General features: G+C 46.1%; 1 protein-coding gene across 2 annotated transcripts; it reads right to left on the bottom strand.

Annotated features, from left to right (window-relative positions):
* Positions 1 to 6,240: 6,240 nt before the first annotated feature.
* On the bottom strand, positions 6,241 to 16,164 carry LOC309336107 (melatonin receptor type 1A-like). 2 transcript variants are annotated; one of them, XM_081851572.1, is made up of 2 exons: positions 15,820 to 16,164; positions 6,241 to 9,005 (listed from the first exon to the last, which is right to left on the bottom strand). In XM_081851572.1, exons 1-2 carry the CDS (start codon positions 15,854 to 15,856, stop codon positions 8,227 to 8,229), a joined length of 816 nt encoding a protein of 271 aa, XP_081707698.1. In that variant the 5' UTR covers positions 15,857 to 16,164; the 3' UTR covers positions 6,241 to 8,226. The 2 variants fall into 2 exon arrangements, with proteins under 2 accessions (XP_081707698.1, XP_081707697.1); XM_081851571.1 differs by lacking the exon at positions 15,820 to 16,164 and adding an exon at positions 13,412 to 13,957.
* Positions 16,165 to 17,734: the final 1,570 nt, after the last annotated feature.

Below are 17,734 nucleotides of genomic sequence, written 5' to 3' on the forward strand. Positions count from 1 at the left end.
TTAAAAGGACCACACAAGGCTTACGGCATTCTCAAAGATTTGCTTTTATTTACAAATATGCAGTTTTAAGCTGTGAACTGCCACTTGTGCTCAAATCACACCACAAAACACTGTTCCCTATCATATTTTGGGGATTGGGGACCCCTTCAGAGTGCCAAAGAAATACCCAGCACTGACCTTGCCTTATAGTGGGCTGTATAAAACTATATTCAGAATGTAGGGACGCAGGTGGCGCTGTGGTCTAAACCACTGAGCCTCTGGGACTTGCCGATTGGAAGGTTGGTGGTTCAGATCTGTGCAACGGGTTGAGCTCCTGTTGATCCGTCCCAGCTTCTGCCAACCCAGCAGTTCAAAAGCAAACTAATGCAAGTAGATAAATAGGTACTGCTGCATCGGGAAGGTAAATGGTGTTTCCGTGCGCTTTGGTTTCTGTATGGTGACCTGTTGTGCCAGAAGCAGTTTAGTCACGCTGGCCACAAGAGCTGGAAAGCTGTCTGTGGACAAACGCCAGCTCCCTCGGCCTGAAAGTGAGATGAGTTGCCTTTGACTGTACTTAATCGTCCAGGGATCCTTTACCTTTACTTTACCTTTACCTATACTCAGAATATAGCCACTGAAATAAATGGATTTAACATTACTCGTGTCCATTGATTACAGTGATTGTGCTCTGGGTGTGACCTAGTCTGAAGCAACTCACAGATTTCAGCTGCAGCTACAAGCTGCTTGCCTTTATGCAGACACTGGTTTGCATGGGCCGTTGCTGTGAGGGAGGAGATGAAGCCCTGATTCCAAAAGTTCTCCTTGCAAAAGAGTCCACTGGGTGGTGAGCAATCTCCCTAGCAAAGGAAACATACCTGACTATTCTGTTAATGACTCCAACAGCCTGTTTACTGAGCATCCTGATTTGCTTGCATAAAGCATATGTGAAGGTTAGGCTAGTCTTTCTAAGCATGCATCCCAACTTGTTTGTAGAGGGTTTAGATGACAAGGAGTATTCATCCCACTTTACTAGTGGGTTGTTAATACATCTTCTGATTAATTGTTCATCTGAAACTTTTCAATACATTTTACAGCCTCTTTACTAAATGGGGTTTTTTTTTATAATGGATTTTTTGAGCTAAGACAACAATTGTTTAACCCACTTTCATTATGCAAAACTATTTTTCTGACATGTGCATTTATCCCACCTGCAAAATAGTGACCGTATCCTAAAACTATCTCCAGTTTGGCACTTTTAGGATCTAGAATCCTAGAGGTTTGGAGGGGGACTGTGAGGATACCCAATCCCATAAAACTGTGAACCTAAGTAAAAATACCCATACCAAGTATCAAACCTCAGATAAACCAGTATGTAAATGTTATGCATCAAAAACTGTAGCTCCCTACATGGGAAACCTTAGTGGAGGCAGTTCACATTGCTGCAAGTCACAAAATGCCGGATAACTGAGTGGTGTCCATGAATGTGTCAAGTAGCCTTTTGCAATGGCAAACAAGAAACGAGTCCGACACATGGGACTTTGCCAGTTCTGTATGTCAGATGTGTGGCTTACTCTTCTGACAAAATGTATTTTTTGGTTATTTTTCTACAGTTCCCAAAATGACTTCAAAAACATCCCTGAGGAATTAGCAATCATCACATCATACTTTCCATGGGTTGATTATTTACACAGGAATGCCTAGTCTTGCCCTCAGATGTTGGGGACCAGTTTGAGGCGGGGGGGGGGACGGGACTGGACCACATGTCCTTCTCTGTGACCCAGTTGCAAGATTCTTTAAGATACTCCAAGTATGAGGCATAGCGACATCTTAGTCTATCATTTCAAAAGACTATTGTTGCACGTCACCCCAGTCTCTGAGCGATGCAATAATCTAGAACTTCTAGGCACTTACCAGAGGTCTATGTTTCCTTTTGAGGCACAGCAAAGACTATGGTGTCCTTGTGATATAACGTTTATTTACACAAAAGAGGTTTAAAGACTCTTGCATGGCAAATCTAAAAAAATGTGGCATAAACATGGCAACTGGGAAACACTGGCCTGTGAGCTCTCCAGTTGGAGAACAGCCTTTACCAAAGGTGTCATGGGCTTTGAAGACACTCAAACTCAGGATGCAAGGGAGAAATGTGCTAAGAGGAAGGCACACTTGGCAAACCCTCACCGTGAACAACTCCCGCCTGGAAACCAATGTCCCCACTGTGGAAGGATGTGTGGATCCAGAATTGGCCTCCACAGTCACTTACGGACTCACTGTTAAGACCATGTTCATGGAAGACAATCCTACTCGGCTACGAGTGATCACCAGATTACCGAAGAAGAAGAAGAAGAAGAAGAAGAAGAAGGTGCTCGCAGCATTGATACCCCAAAAGGGTCTTGCTTCTCCCATAGCTCCAACCTTGGATTCAAACAGAAATCAAACATGTGGCTCTGACTTTCTTCTCAGCTTGCTGCCTGCAACATCACTGCCAAAAGCCCATCAACTCTAAAATTCTGATCTTGTCTTCAAACTAACTCAGAGCTGAGGGAGGGGCCTGTCCCAAGTTCCATCTGCCACAGAGTCCCCTCTCTCTGGCTTTCCTGGTGGCCTATTACCTTCCCTATGTTTTTGGTTAATGGCTGATCTCCCAGGTCATTTCCTGCACACAGGAAGTTGGTATGGCCTGTTATTTTAACGCTTTGCCAAATCCAGTGTCTGGCAGCCAATTTTAACACTCCAGGCATCAATTAAGTTCTAGCACCTACCAGTTCCAGGAATTTAGGGGAATCTGGCACTCACAACTCATAACATTACTTTAGGAACATTTGTTGGCAACATATGTTTGGCATCTTTGTGTGTGTGTGTGTGTGTGTGTGTGTGTGTGTGATAGAGAGAGAGAGAGAGAGAGAGAGAGAGAGAGAGAGAGAGATTATGATATAAAGTATTGCAGCCGATAGAGAGAGGTTATGATAAAGTATTGCAGCGATTCCACTGGATCGTTGAAGCTTTGGCAAGCCCTAACAACCAGCTGATCCTTGATGCTTGCAGAGACCCCTGTGCTGCACTTTGAAGCCCCAACAATCAGCTAATAGTTGGGGCTTCAAAGTGCCTTTCAAAGGGTTCTGAGGGTGCAACCTCCTTTTTGTCCCAGCTGTGACTTTACACACCTGATAGGGCAGGGTGGAGGTTCTTCACCTCTTCTGTATACTATAGCATAGTATTGGATTGAAATTTGAAGCTAGAGTTCCTGGAGGATGGAATTTTGCTCTGTTAAGAGGGGACACTCCTGGAGGAGGAATGGGTCATGGGGAGGCTTGTTCTCACCAATTCCTCTTTCCTCCTCTGCAGTCCATGTTCTTCTCTGGGCAAACTTCTGGAACAGGGTGGGCAGTGGTGGCTGCAGGCAAAACTGCAAATCCTCACCTCCCTCCCTCTCTGTGGTGCTACCAAGGCAGGACTTCAGGACAGAAGTCAAAACTCATTTTAGGAGGGAAAGCAGACTTAGGACACAAATGTGATAGGAGCAGGGAAGCAGAAAAACTGGAGTTTGTGGTAGATTTTTATTGTTGTTGTTAAATCACTCCTAGGGCCTGAGAACCTCAAATTGATTTTTGGTTGGAATTTTTAATAGGGTTCAGCTGAAATGAGTTCAGCTGAAGTCTGAGCCAGATTCCATTGTCCAGTTATTGTATGCCTGGGAAGTGGGAAGCTGATCTTGGCATCCTAAGGAAGAAGCATCAGAAGTATGATGTTCTCACATTGGCCTCTGGAAAAATCTTGTGCCATCAGCAAGAATCTGCGTGCTTTCTGTCCACCAGAGGGCACTTCACTTGGTTTTGAATGTGCCATTGGCACCTTTACAATTGACAACTGTGCCAGAAATAACACAGCCGTCCAAGTTGGTCTCCCCAGGCAATCAGTGTACAGTGTGAAAATGCACAATCTGTCAATCATTTGTTGAAGGGGAATTGAAGCATCTTCCCATAATTTCTTCTATTTTGGTTATGTTTTCCCAGCAGCCAAACTGCAAACAGAATCCTTCCCTCCAGCAAACATAGAGTCCTAAGAACAGGGAGGCATAAGACCCATTGAGTTCAATGGAGTTTACTCACATATAAGTGCACAAAAGATTGCAGTCTTAGTCAATCCATAAATCATTCCATTAAAAATCTAAAGCCATTGATTGGCTGCTTCCGATTTTTAATGGGATGATTTAAGTCCCTGGCTTTTCATAAAGATTTGAACTCTTCATGCCCTGAAACTCAACATAAGTTGAACATTACTTGTAGATTCTGGGAAATGTTAATTAGTGCCATGGTTTTCAAATCCTGATAAGCACACCCTCCCCCCAATTCTTTTGGACTTCACCAGATATTTAGAGAGCAATTTTCTACATCACTGCTGATCAAAGCTTCCATGTTCCAGTGCCAAATTTCTCCTCATGTCCTTGTACTGAAAATATTTGTATTGCCCGAATTCTATTCCGCGGTTTTGAGGTGGCTGTGATAATAGAGGGGCTTGGTTTGTATTTTTAAACAGTGAGAAAAAACTTGGTTGACATAGTAATGAGATGTGCTTCATTTGAAGGTGGAGAGGTTACGTTTTCCTCCCCCCTATGCACGGGTCCTGTAGCTTCCCAAGTGCCATCTTTTGCATTACGGTTAAATGCACAGAAGTTCTCTCCACCTTCATCTGGCCACTTTCCTGTAGGGATAAGCAACCCATGGCCCCCCAGATGTTGCTGGGCTCCGATTTCCATCAGCAGCCCTTTCCCCAGTGTAGTCAATAACCAGGGATGATAGAAGCTGTCGTACATCATCTGGAAAGCCACAGGTTACCCACTCTTGCTTTAATGGGGAGAACCCAAATTTTCCAGTTTTAATCATGGAAAACATGTTGTATACTGTGACTTCCATAGCTGCTACTATCTCCCTCTCCATCATCTCTATCTGTCTCCATCCATTCACCCACCCACACCCACACACCCCTTTTGACAGGGAATCTGTATGACACGTTTGTTTGCAGGTGCGTTAAATCCATACCTGTTCCAATGCTCCTGCAAGATGTGCCACCTCTCAACGTTTAAGACAGTCTCATCCTGCATGTTTCTTTAGAATTGTGATTGGCTGGGCTCTCATTCCTAACCCAGGACCCATCCCCAGACCCTGTCCCATGTGTCATCATTTTTTAAAGTTTCAGTTGTTGCAGGGACCCTGCACGCCAGCTAACAGTTTCTAACTTGCTGCTGGCCACATTGAGGGTGTTTTGTTTTTTAAAAAAGAAAGGTCGGATGAAAATGTTACATTTAAAAAAATAGTGCAAGCGTCCCAGGAAACAAAGTTAATAAAGAGAAGGCAGGGAAGACGGGGGCCAAGAGAACCTTTTCTCTGTTATTCTTTAGTGACGCATGGGGATATGTGTAACAGATAAAGGCAGCGAAACTTCCAGGCTCTTAGTATTGGAAGGGAAGGCAGTGCTCTCTCCACACACAGAAGGACAGTTTCAGTTTCTCATTTTTCCAATTTTAAATTATCCATATTTTTGCATCCCTTTGTGATTTTTTCCCTTAAGAATCCTTCACCCGCATTTCTCCTAATATGAATGTTTGAATGCAATATTCCCTAATGTAATCTATTTCTGTGCAATTTTCCCTAATAAAACACATTTTTGTATGTTATATTCACTAATCTGTGCATTTCTGTGCACACTTCACCCTAGTATATGCAGTTTTGTGCACATTGCTTGGCAGGAGAACTGCACTGCAAAATTCAGAGAATGTGAATTTTGAAAGATGGCAGTGTTTTGGTTTCTGTATTGTTCCATAAAGTGTGAATTATGTAAGCCCTGGACTGAATCGAACCCTATTTCCACAGAACACTGACACTCTTTGAAAAATGACAAAGCCCCTTGTACGGTGGGAGGAAATGCAGTTGTTTGCTTTTCCAGAAGAGGAAGCAGATTCACAAGAAGACTTAACCCAATCCAAGTCTTACTCTCCCATTTTTCCAATGTACAGAGATGGGACCAGAGCATCCACAGCTTCCATGTCACATGTGTCAATTAGCCCCACCCCCTGGGGACTACATGTAGCTATGCACACCAAGGCTCCATCCTTGCAGATGTTTGTGCTGTAAGTGTGGACACCAGGGAGCTGGGACTAGTTTGCACCTGCGACATCAGAGGTGTGGCTACTCAAAGCATTCAGAGCAAAATTTCTTGTGTTTATAGAAATGCCCAGTGCAGGCTACAGAAAGAAATACACATGCATTGAGAGTAGCGGATTGCATTTTATATGTCAGAGGGCAAGAGAAGGCTTCAAACAGTTCCATAACCATCTCCTCTCACCATCAGTCTTTCAGCTTGTTGGATAGGTCACCCTCTATTTATTTATTTTTAAATGATTTATTGCATTCTGATCCATATCCATGTGAGTTGTTTCAGCAGCAAATGTTCTTAAAGCCTGTTGCACCAGGATTGCTGAAGATTCCACACAGAAACTTGGCTCGATTTTTGGGGCCTGTTGCTCTTCTATCAACCTGGAAAGGTTGGTGATTGTTTTCTGTTGAATTTCATCTAACCCAAATGAGTTGTAATGATGGGCTGGGTTGCAGAGTGTCCTTCTGTGACTATCTTCATTGTTCATAAAAGGGCTTTCCATTATCCTTGAGCATCCATCTCATTAGTATTCACATTTGACCATCAACTTCTTTTGAAAGTTTGCAGAAATACGTCTTCTGCTGAATCAGACCATTGGCCTCTCTAGCTCAGTAGGGTCTACACTGACTGGCAGCAGCTCTCTAGCACACAGCTTTACCCAGAGATGCTGGAGACTGAAAATGGGATCTTCAGCATTCACAGCAAATGCTCTACCACCAAGCTAAGGCCCTACATAGACCTCTCTTGTTCTCTTAACCTTCCTGGAGATGTGCTGGGTGTCTTTGTACCAGGCAGATAGAAAGACGGGGACCTGGCCTTCTTCCATATGCTTGGTTGTGCTTGGCACAAATGAGCAAAATGTGGGCAGTAGAAAACTGGAAAGATTATCCTGCTGGACTGTGCACTGACCTGGTAAGGCCTGACTATCCTACCCCTACTTGACTCCATCCCCTGCCTTGCTGAGTTCAAATCTGCTCTGGGACAAGTATGAACAATGGAAGGATGGAAAGCCGATTTCTGCATTGCCTGGAAGGACATGGCCTCATTCCCACCTTCACTCCAAACAAGAAGAGCCAAGGGAGACACTTCTTCAGGTAGTCAAGGAATAGCCTCAGGGATTAGATCCCTGTAATTGCTTATTTTTCATTTTGGGAAAAAACTACAGCATTTTGGAGCAGGCACACTGACTCCTCTAGCTCACAATATGGGACTTTCCAAAAGTTCAGCCTGAGGTTTTGCAGCGATCTTCCTGAAAGATAGCCTTCTCCTGTCCCTTTTTCCTAGCTTGCACTCAGTTTTGCATTCCTCCACCAAAAAAAGATGGTAGCCAAAGTGAATTACGCAGATATTTTCCAAATCATCTAACCTTTCATCAAAGAAATTACAAGAGAAAAATCTGAGCACACTTTTTGAGGTCCTCGATGCGCTCGATGCTTGCCTGAGCATAGATTTTTGAACTGTGATAAAAAATTGTTCATACCAGGATTGCTTCAATTTCAGCAGTCCATTTCTCTCTCTCAACCCCAAGCCATTTTTGTGTACTCAGCACAGCTGATGACCCATGTACAAAAACCTACAGCTCTTTGCAGATTGTATTCTCAGGATCTACCGAAGAAAGAAATCTACCAAGAAAGAAAGCACCAGTCATAATTCTTTCCTAGTCAAGGTCCTTGAACTTCGTTCAACAAAGCCCATTTTGGAGATATTGGATAGCTTCTCAAAAACCATCTCAAATGCTGTGGGATTTTAAGAATCAAGTAGAGAAACCAGCGAGATGTTCCGTATGGGGAGAGCAGGTCAAAATTATTACAAGCATTATTTGCTAAGAATTATTTGGCTCAGCTCTTATCAGCCACCACAGTGATTTTACTGATAAGAAAAACAGGGCAGGTTGTGGGTGGGGGAAGGATCTAAGGAAGTTGATGTTTGCTATGCCAACACAGCTCTCAAGTGCTACTCTCAAACCTCATTGAACAAGCTACGGTAAGCCACCATCGAGTATCCTGTTGCAGGCAAGCAACAAACAACTCTTTTGCAGATTACTTTGCTATCCAAGACCCAACCTCTCCAACCCATTTGAGCTTCGGTGGATTTATTTCAGTCAGTTCTGCAAACCAGCTGGCAAAGGGTTAGTATGATTTTCTTGTACTCCTTTCGGAAATTGTGATTCAGGGCTCCATAAATCACGGCGTTTAAGCAGCTGTTAAAGTATGCCATGAAGTAACTGCCCGTGAAGAGCCATTTAGGGATGGAAGGCTCCAGTGCTGGCTTCAGAGCCACAACAAAACCAATGAAGTTCAGCGGCGCCCAACAAATGGCAAAAAGCACAAAGACCATAAACATGGTGAGGAAATTCCGGAAGTCGTGTGGCTTCATTTTGGGCCGGACATCAGGCTTGACTCGCCGGCGCACCTGGAGCACCAAGGCCCAGATTCTCAGGTAGCAGAAGCTGACGATGGCGATGGGCAGGAAGAAATGGACCACCACCACCGCAATGGTGTAAAGGGAGCTGACGGACTGGGCAAAAGTGCAAGAGTACACCCGCGGGTCGTACCTGAGGGAGTCCACAAAGAGGTTTGGCATGATGGCCAGCAAGGTGAGGGCCCAAACCACCCCCACGTAGCCCAGTGTGTTGCCGAGGGAGAAGACCTTGTCGTACTTCAGGCTGTGGCAAATGTAGCAGTAGCGGTTCAGGGCGATGCCGGTGATGTTGAAGATGGAGCCAATGACACTCATCCCCATCAGGAACCCGCTGACCTGGCAGTGGAGGTAGCCCATGACCCACTCGTCGTGGAAAATGGCAATCAGGGCCAGCGGGTAGGGGTACAGAGCCACCAGCAAGTCTGCAAAAGCCAGGCTGACCACAAAGGCATTCCCTAGAATTCAAAAGTTGAACAGTTAAAGGCACTTGAAAAGTAACCATTGTTAATAAACAATTAGCAACGTCCTTTTTAAAATCAAAACTACCGGTGCCTGCATACTTGTACCCTTAAGCTTCTTGTCTATATTTGAAATACAGTCGTACCGTGGAAGTCGAACGGAATCCGTTCCGTAAGTCTGTTTGACTTCCAAAATGTTTGGAAACCAAAGCACGGCTTCTGATTGGCTGGAGTCAATCGGAAGCCATCTTGGACATTCGGCTTCCAAAAGAATGTTTGAAAACTGGAACACTCACTTCCGGGTTTTGATTGTTCGGGAGCCGATTTGTTCAGGAGCCAAGGTGTTTGAGATCCAAGGCACGACTGTAGCTTGAGTTTTCATTCCGCTACAGAAAAAGGGACTAAATTTCATGACAGCAGGAGTCATGCAGGAACAGAAAGCTGGCTCCTAGGATTGTAGAGTTGGAAGGGACCACGAGGATCATCTAGTCCAAGCTGTTGCGATGCAGGAATCTTTTGCCCAATGTTAGGCTCAAACCCATGGCCGTGAGATTAGAGTCTCATGCTCTACAGACTCTCAGAGGGTAAACAGCCCATCCACTCAGTAAAAAATGGCCAGCTTTCACCTGTGTCCTTGTCACTCAGCACAAAAACAAGAGGAAGGCATTTGTGCACTTGATGTTCTCGAATTTTATTTATAATAATAATACTTTTTAAATTTATATCCCGCCCATCTGGCTGGGTTTCCCCAGCCACTCTGGGCGGCTCCCAACAGAATATTAAAAACACAATAACACATCACACATTAAAAACTTCCCTAAACAGGTTTGCCTGTTTTATTTTAATTACAGGTTAAATGAAATAGCCCTTAATCAAAATTTTTAGATGATGTATACTTGAGTTCCTGCCATTTCACAACTTACTTTGAATACGGAGATCATGGGCCTCTGGTATAAGTGGAAAGTGAAACAGAAGTGTGGTCACCCATGCTAATAATTGTGAGCGCCTGGTTCTGTTTCACTATTGTTTATGGCTAGAAAGCCCCTGCTGTTTAATTGACCCAAGGACAGAGAAGGTGTATTTATTATTCCAGATATGGATCTCAGCAGTAACCCCAGAGCTTATAATTCTGTGTTTTTCCCACCACCCCTTGTCTACAAAGCACATATAAGAAGTGTGTCATTATTTTTGCTACTTTATATTAGAAACACTGCAAGCACGCAAGCTGTTTGCAGTGTCTACAGATGGACAAAACCAGCAAGAGAGCCCTACATGTTTATCCCCAAACAGAAGTGCAGCTGCTGTTTGCTGAAGCTGCTCACAGCAAAATTTCAATAGACTGAAAGGCTGTTTGTTCCAGACACCCTGGGTCAGGCACAAGCAAAACTAAGCAGAGAATGCAAGTGGACACGGCAGAGCCAGCCATATCCTCAGGCTCAAAAGCTTCAGCTGTGTTTTCTACTTGAAGATAACATGCAATGAATTCAAACTACTTGTGCAGAAGTGTGCTTGAGATATTCTTGCTCAACGGGGTTTTCATGTAAGCACAAAAAGGACAGCCATTCCGAGCCAGGTGGTGAGACCAGCGGCCGTCCCATTTTATCTAGTTCAGCCTTCTCCAAACTGATGACCTCTAGATGTTTTGGATTTGCAACAGCCCCATTCAGAATAGTCAGTGATCAGGAATGATGGGAGTTGTAGTCCACAGCATCTGAGGAGGGGGGAGGGACACCAGGCTGGTCTGTTATCTTGCATTAACAGGGATTAGTGATGTTTATATATCAGACAACAGCTACATAGGTGAAGCTGCCCAGAAATTATCAAGTAACCTATGGAGCAAGGTGGGTGCGGCCCATCCCAGGTGTCATCTCTGAACGGGGGTGTAACATCGCCACAGGCGGCACACACCCCCCCCCCCCGGGACGCTCCGCGCTGCCGCCGCTAGCTCCGCCTCTGCCCATCCCTACGAGCACCACGTGGCAGGCTCTGCCCCTATGGGTGCCATGCTGTGCAACGCAAACTGCCCCAGGTGCCCGAGAGGCTTACTCTGGTACTGCTCGTAGCTTATCTCCTTAAATTCCTTCAGTGCTTGCTTCATGCACCACTGAGTCCACCATGCCCCACAACCACAAATTCAGTATTATGGGAATTCTGTCAACCTCCCTTCCCACTAAGGTCAGACAGGACACCTTCCTGTTGAACATCTAGCACCTACTATGGTCTTTTAGAAATTCTAGCAGACATGTTAATTGAAGTCTGGTTTTATAGTTTTAATCTTTTCTGTATTGTATCCCTTGTATACTGCTTAGAGATGTGTGCAGTTAAGCGGTATATACATTACTGAGTAAAATTAAATTATGCAAAGCTGTACTAAAAGACCCTGCATTTTACCCACCTTCATGTAGCTGATTCCGAGTCTCTGTGTTTTGGAGGCAACTTCAGATAATTTTGAATCAGGGACACGGAAGCCTATGGCCAGATATTGTTGGATACCCCGAGCCAGGATCAGAGCCGTCTTTCCCATTGTGCCAGGGTGCCGGCCTCTCAGGGGTGCCCCAGCAAGTGGGGGAACTGCACGGCTTTGCCGGTGGCCTCCCCTTTCCCTGCACACCCGCCAGCTGCGCCCTGTCAACCATATGGCTGACTGGCGTGCAGCTTCCTTCCCAAGCCTCTCCTGCAGAGGCATGGGGGAGAGTTGCGCACCCCCCATGGCTGGCAGTGCGCAGCTCCCCCACACTATCTGTGGTAATTTGGGGGGGGGGGCTGAGCGGATATTTGCACCCTGGCACCGCATCTGCTAAAGATAGCCCTGGCCAACTGGACAGCCACAGGGTCCCAACCTTTGATTTACAAGTTGTGTTTTCTAGAAAGCAGGACATCTTTCAGAAAATGAGGTGTCCTCAAAGGCATCTCAGATCATAAGAATGCCACCTTTCTGGATCTGCCCAAAGTCTGATGGTTTAAAACGGTATGAAGGTGTTAAAAATATCTTTCCAAAGCAAATCTCGCTAGTCTTCAAAAGAGAGAATTGCTATTTAGAATTACGGTATTTAATAACCAGGACACTTTCAAACCATCTAGCTATTTTTGGGTGAGATTCAATCACGCACCAGCTAATTCAGGCTGCACAATTAAAGTTGATTTTATGCTCCTGCACTGTGGACACACTCTCCTAAAAGATTGGATTGGGACTGTGTGTGTTTTGCAATAAGGAAAGTTGCAGGGGAAATGTGCTGGAAAGTGTGGCTAACACACTTGTTTGGATGCATGGGCGAAGCCAGGATTTTAGTTAGGGGGGAGGCAGCCAAAGTTGTTCAGCTTTTTTTAGGAGATGCCCCCCCAGGTTGTTGAGCTTTTTTGGGGAAATATACCCGCCCCAAATGGGGACGCGGGTGGCGCTGTGGGTAAAAGTCTCAGCGCCTAGGACTTGCCGATCGAAAGGTCGGCGGTTCGAATCCCCGCGGCAGGGTGCGCTCCCGTCGCTCGGTCCCAGCGCCTGCCACCCTAGCAGTTCAAAAGCACCCCCGGGTGCAAGTAGATAAATAGGGACCTCTTACTAGCGGGAAGGTAAACGGCGTTCCGTGTGCTGCGCTGGCTCGCCAGATGCAGCTTGTCACGCTGGCCACGTGACCCGGAAGTGTCTGCGGACAGCGCTGGCTCCCGGCCTCTAGAGTGAGATGAGCGCACAACCCTAGAGTCTGGCAAGACTGGCCCGTACGGGCAGGGGTACATTTACCTTTTTATACCCGCCCCAAAGAGGACATTAATGAAGGCAGGCTTCTCCAGGGGAGTCGATGAGCACAACCTCAGTTAATTGAGTTCTTTCATTGCTTTTCAATAATTTTAGTGGATCTAGGGTTACGCCCATGTCATCTAATGTCCCTGCAAACAGTGCTCAATAAACATGCCACCTGCACTCTAGAAAGGGAGTTTGTTCAGAAAGCAGGTGCCCTTGAATGAACCCAAGGTGGCATCCTGCACTTCTTCTGACCAAGAAGGAGGGTCCTCCTCAGACAGCAAATATCTGCATGCCTAAATAAAATAAACAAATGTCAGCACTGGGCTTCTTCTACATTTCATCATAAATTGTGGGGGAGAAATGCCTCTCCAGAATCTAATTTGGTGCTACAAGAAAATTTATCTAGGAGATCCTGCTGGGCAGACACAGCATGATATTCAGCTTCTGCTGGAGTGAAGACTCTCAGCAGTTCCTCAGACAGGCGGTGGAGAACGGGAACTTGGAACAACGAGGGCAGATTCTTCTGCATCCTGCTACCTTTACAGGCAGGTTAAAGAATGCGCAGGCAAACCCCGGTCAGTTATGGTAGCATCTGAGGCTGAACGAGAGCGGTGCGGGATGCTGTCTCTGGGGACAGGTGTCCTTTGGCCAGCAATGCCATTACCTGCTTTCCTCAGCTTCTTGTTCTTGTACACGGACAGGATCACCAGCAGGTTGCCCAGAATGTCCACGGCGATGGTGACAATGAGGACGACAGCGAGGAGGGCCGCCACCCAAACGGGATAGGGACCCGCCTCTTCCCTTTCCAGCCGGGCAGACTGATTCTTCCGCGGCAGCCACCCTTCCTCTTCCATCCTCGCTTATCGGGGGTTGAGGTGGCGGGCGCCCACCACCTCCGATTTCCGGGCGGGGGGAGGTGATCGTGCAGGGCAATCGAGGGCGACCCCCCAGCTTGAGCGGACGAAGCTCATCACACGGGGATCGAGGGCAACGCTTCCCAGGCTCCTGCCAAAGCTGGGCGCGAAGGCAGCGCCCAGCAACGCTGTATGGCTTCTTTGGAAACCGGCGCAGCAAACGCTACGGCCGGAGGAGAGCGTTGCGCGCCGCCTTGCAGAAGTTTTGCAGAGAAGTTGCTTGCGGCGGGGAGAGGCGCATGGCCTGGACTCCTCCTCCTTCTCGCCTCGTGGTAAATCCTGGTGACTCGCAGGCAGCCGGGCGACCCACAACTCCGGGGTTTGGCAAAGACTCAAGGCAAGGGCGGAGGAATCCGGGAAATCTTCCCGGCTGGTTTAGTCTGAGCGCTCCGTTCCACCGGATCCCTTCTCGCCTTTTCTTATGAGCCGCGGACGGATCGCCCAGAAGCTGCTGCGCCCAACGAGATCTCCCGGCTGGAGGGGCAAAGTTCTCTGGAGATGCGGGAAAGGCGTCGGCGAGGCGAAGTTGCCAACTCTTTGCCCTCTTACTTTGAGAACCACCCCATCAATTATTTCTCTTTCCTCCCTCCAGAACAGCCCCGGGTCTGGCCCGAGGGGGCTACGATTCGGGGGTCTCTTTCCTACCCTCCTCTCGGCTCTGGGCGCGTCGGAGGCAATGAGGGACTGCAGCCCGCTTCCTGCGGTTATGTAGTCGCTGTCCCTGCACTTGTTGCTGCCTGCGGACGCTAGTTCGGGCTATTAACTCCTTCCAGCCCGCGAGGCAGAGAGAATGTCTGGCTGGGGCTCTTCAAAGCAAGCCCATGTATTCCTATTGCTTTTGGTTGTTCGAAGGCTGCACACATTCTCAATTTAGTGGGGCATTTTCTTTGCAATGAATTACCACCTTTTCCTTCCTATTTACGAATTCCATCAAAAACATTTGAATGCCAATGGGAGGATGTCATGAAGCCCACAAGTCTTTTCTTTGAATGGATAATCTGTTGCTTTCCTCTTCTAATTTCTGAACCTCTTTGAAGCGCCTATGAAAAAGTGGAATGAAAATGTTTGAAAACAAATAAACCTTGCCCGCCCTTTGAGATCATCATCAGAAGCTCTCCTAGGTTTCCCAACATCTTGCAGATGCCTCCTAATTGGCACCAGGAAGAGGGTCTTCAGTGGCTTCACCCCAGCTCTGGAACTCCCCCATTCTGTTGGCCTAACCTAAGTTAGTTAAGGAAAGGAGATGATATCCCATCAAAATTAGACTGGAAGAACAAAATGCAAGAATATGTAGAACTAGCTAGATTATCAGCAAAATTCCAAGATGTCACTGACCAAAAATTTGACGTATACAGAGTCTATCTGAGGGAACATTGTAAAAAAGTAAATCTGTTCACAGGCCTGGATTGACTTTATGCATGAATTAAGAGTAGCTTAGAAGATTAATGTAACTGAAGTTAAAGAATGTAACTTGGAAATCACAATGGGATGACCAGAGGTCATGATCACAAAACATCACATACAATAAGTATTAACAAAACAAATTCCTTCCAGTAGCACCTTAAAGACCAACTAAGTCAGTTCTTGGTATGAGCTTTCGTGTGCATGCACACTTCTTCAGATACGAAGTGTGCATGCACACGAAAGCTCATACCAAGAACTGACTTAGTTGGTCTTTAAGGTGCTACTGGAAGGAATTTGTTTTGTTTTGACTATGGCAGACCAACACGGCTACCTATCTGTAATAAGTATTAAGTTTGGAATGAATATTTTATCCCCCCCCCCCCCCGTTGATTGCTTTGTGTCGTGTTGTTTTTAGAACCAATAAAGCATAATAATCATAATAAACCCCCAAGTTAGTTAAAACCTTCCCTTTTAGGATTTTTTGGGGGGTCACAAAATGGTTTCTCCCTTTTTAAAGTGGTTTGATTTCCATGATTAATGGTTGCCACGTTTCTCTCTGCCCTTTTAGTGTTTCCCGGCTATTTTGTTGCATTTATTGCTGCAGTCAAATTGTTTTAGATGTTGCTAAGTGGGCAATCCTAACCACCGGATCTGGAGCTAGTGTATTTGATCCCCACCCACTACCTACCCCATTGGAGAGGCCATAATAAAATAAAAATACTAGGAGAATGCTACTACTAATACATTTTCTCACCTCTTGCCTTGGTTAACACAAACCACTTTACACCCATTGTCCACCCACAGTCCCACTCTGATTAGGGCTGCTAATCCATGCTGTTTGTCACCATGGGCTTCTTGAGGCAATGAATGTTTAAAATGAACAAGCTGGGGCTGTAATCTTAGACCTGCTTATTTACTCAGCAGGACTGATCTCTGAGTAGGCACTGGAGTCTGTAAGTACCGGTATTCACTGAAGTGGGTTGTGAAGTAGCAGCAAGCATTTGCAGCAAAGGATTATGAGAAAGGCACATGGACACTAGGCTTCTTTTTCTCTATGGTGAAGCTGATTGGATTGCAGTTTAAGGGGACAGCTCAGTTGGTAGAAAGGGACGCGGGTGGCGCTGTGGGTTAAACCACAGAGCCTAGGACTTGCCAATCAGAAGGTTGGTGGTTCGAATCCCCACGACGGGGTGAACTCCCATTGCTTGGTCCCTGCTCCTGCCAACCTAGCAGTTTGAAAGCATGTCAAAGGCGGGAAGGTAAACAGCGTTTCTGTGCGCTGCTCTGGTTCGCCAGAAGCGGCTTAGTGATGCTGGCCACATGACCCGGAAGCTGTACGCCAGCTCCCTCAGCCAATAAAGCGAGATGAGCGCCTCAACCCCAGAGTCGGCGTGGACCTAATGATCAGGGGTCCCTTTACCTTTACCTTACAGTTGGTAGAGCATGAGGCTTTTAGTCTCAGGGTTTGTGGGTTCTAGCCCCACGTTGGGCAAAAGTTCCGTGCATTGAAGGGGGTTGGACTAGATGACCCTCATGGTCCCTCCCAACTTTACAACACTATGATTCCCTAATTTTAGGGAGCAGGGATTTGCTCAGTGGCCATGGACGGGAATCCAAGACCGAAGGAGACTTCCCTAGAAAGGGAGGAAGACAGTTTGGTTTGACCTCGTTTCCACAAGTTCGCCACCTGGGTCCTGCTTTTATAATCTTGGAACGCCTGCAGAGGCTTCTAGTTAGGAGCAGATAAAAGGCACCTGTCTCTCACAAAGCAACCCAGTTTCTTACATTCAAAGCAGTAGGTCAGAGAGAGTGGCTGGGGAGGGAGGGAGGGAGAGAGAAGCTGTTCTAAAATAGCAATTTATTTCCCCCGTCTGTGTCGGCCAAAAGGCTGGGGAGAAATAACAAACCACTGGCTGCTCTTTTCAAGGCAGGCTTCTCCACTGAACTCGAAGGCTCTCTGAAGAGACATTTGCAGCGCACCAGGGTGTGAGGAAAGTGGGCAATGAGGTGCTACTTCCATCAATGCCATTTTCTTAGACAAAGCCATTCCCTTCTTAAAATGTCCCTTTTCACTTGCAGCTGCACATCTCACAGTGTGTCTGACTCACTCAAGTGTTGGCAACTGGTTCAATGTCACTTCTAACCCTTCTTTCTTCCCTTGGTTAACTTGAGGAATTTAGGAGATGGGGTGGGGGGCAAAGAGGAAACCCTGCAGAGATTAGAAAGCACAAGCTAGCACAGTCCGATTATTGGTTTAGAATTCTTGTCCCAGAGAGCCTCACAATTTTGGGGGGCACAGAATCCCTGTGGAGACATGACAGGCGCCCCCTATCCATATTTTCTGGAAACATAAGAAATTTATTTTTGTTTCAGTGAACTTTTCCATCTGGATGAAAATGTCTCTGCTTCAGGTTTTAAAACAATACAAAATAAAAGATATAAAATCTATAATCGTTGGGTTCTTCTGCTGTTTTTTAGCTGTTTTGTGGTATGTTTGTATATTGCTTTGGGACACATGTAAAAGCTATTAATAAATATTTACCACTGTTTATATTTTTGCTCAGAATTCTCATAGGGAAACACCAACAGAAGCCACTTCCCACGTGCTCTCCTTTTTCTCTAATGGCAGCAACTTAAATGCCTTGAAAGAACACAATTGCCACATTACT

Source organism: Podarcis erhardii (assembly GCF_964252035.2).
Source record: "Podarcis erhardii genome assembly, chromosome: 2".
In the NCBI taxonomy this organism is placed as follows: domain Eukaryota; kingdom Metazoa; phylum Chordata; class Lepidosauria; order Squamata; family Lacertidae; genus Podarcis; species Podarcis erhardii.

Bases quoted from the DNA above. Each gene is read 5' to 3' on its own strand.
- LOC309336107 (XM_081851571.1), bottom strand. From the start codon at position 13,601: ATGGAAGAGGAAGGGTGGCTGCCGCGGAAGAATCAGTCTGCCCGGCTG. The intron at 9,006-13,411 runs GTAATGGCATTG...TTTGAATTCTAG, and splicing joins CAAGAAGCTGAGGAAAGCAG to GGAATGCCTTTGTGGTCAGC.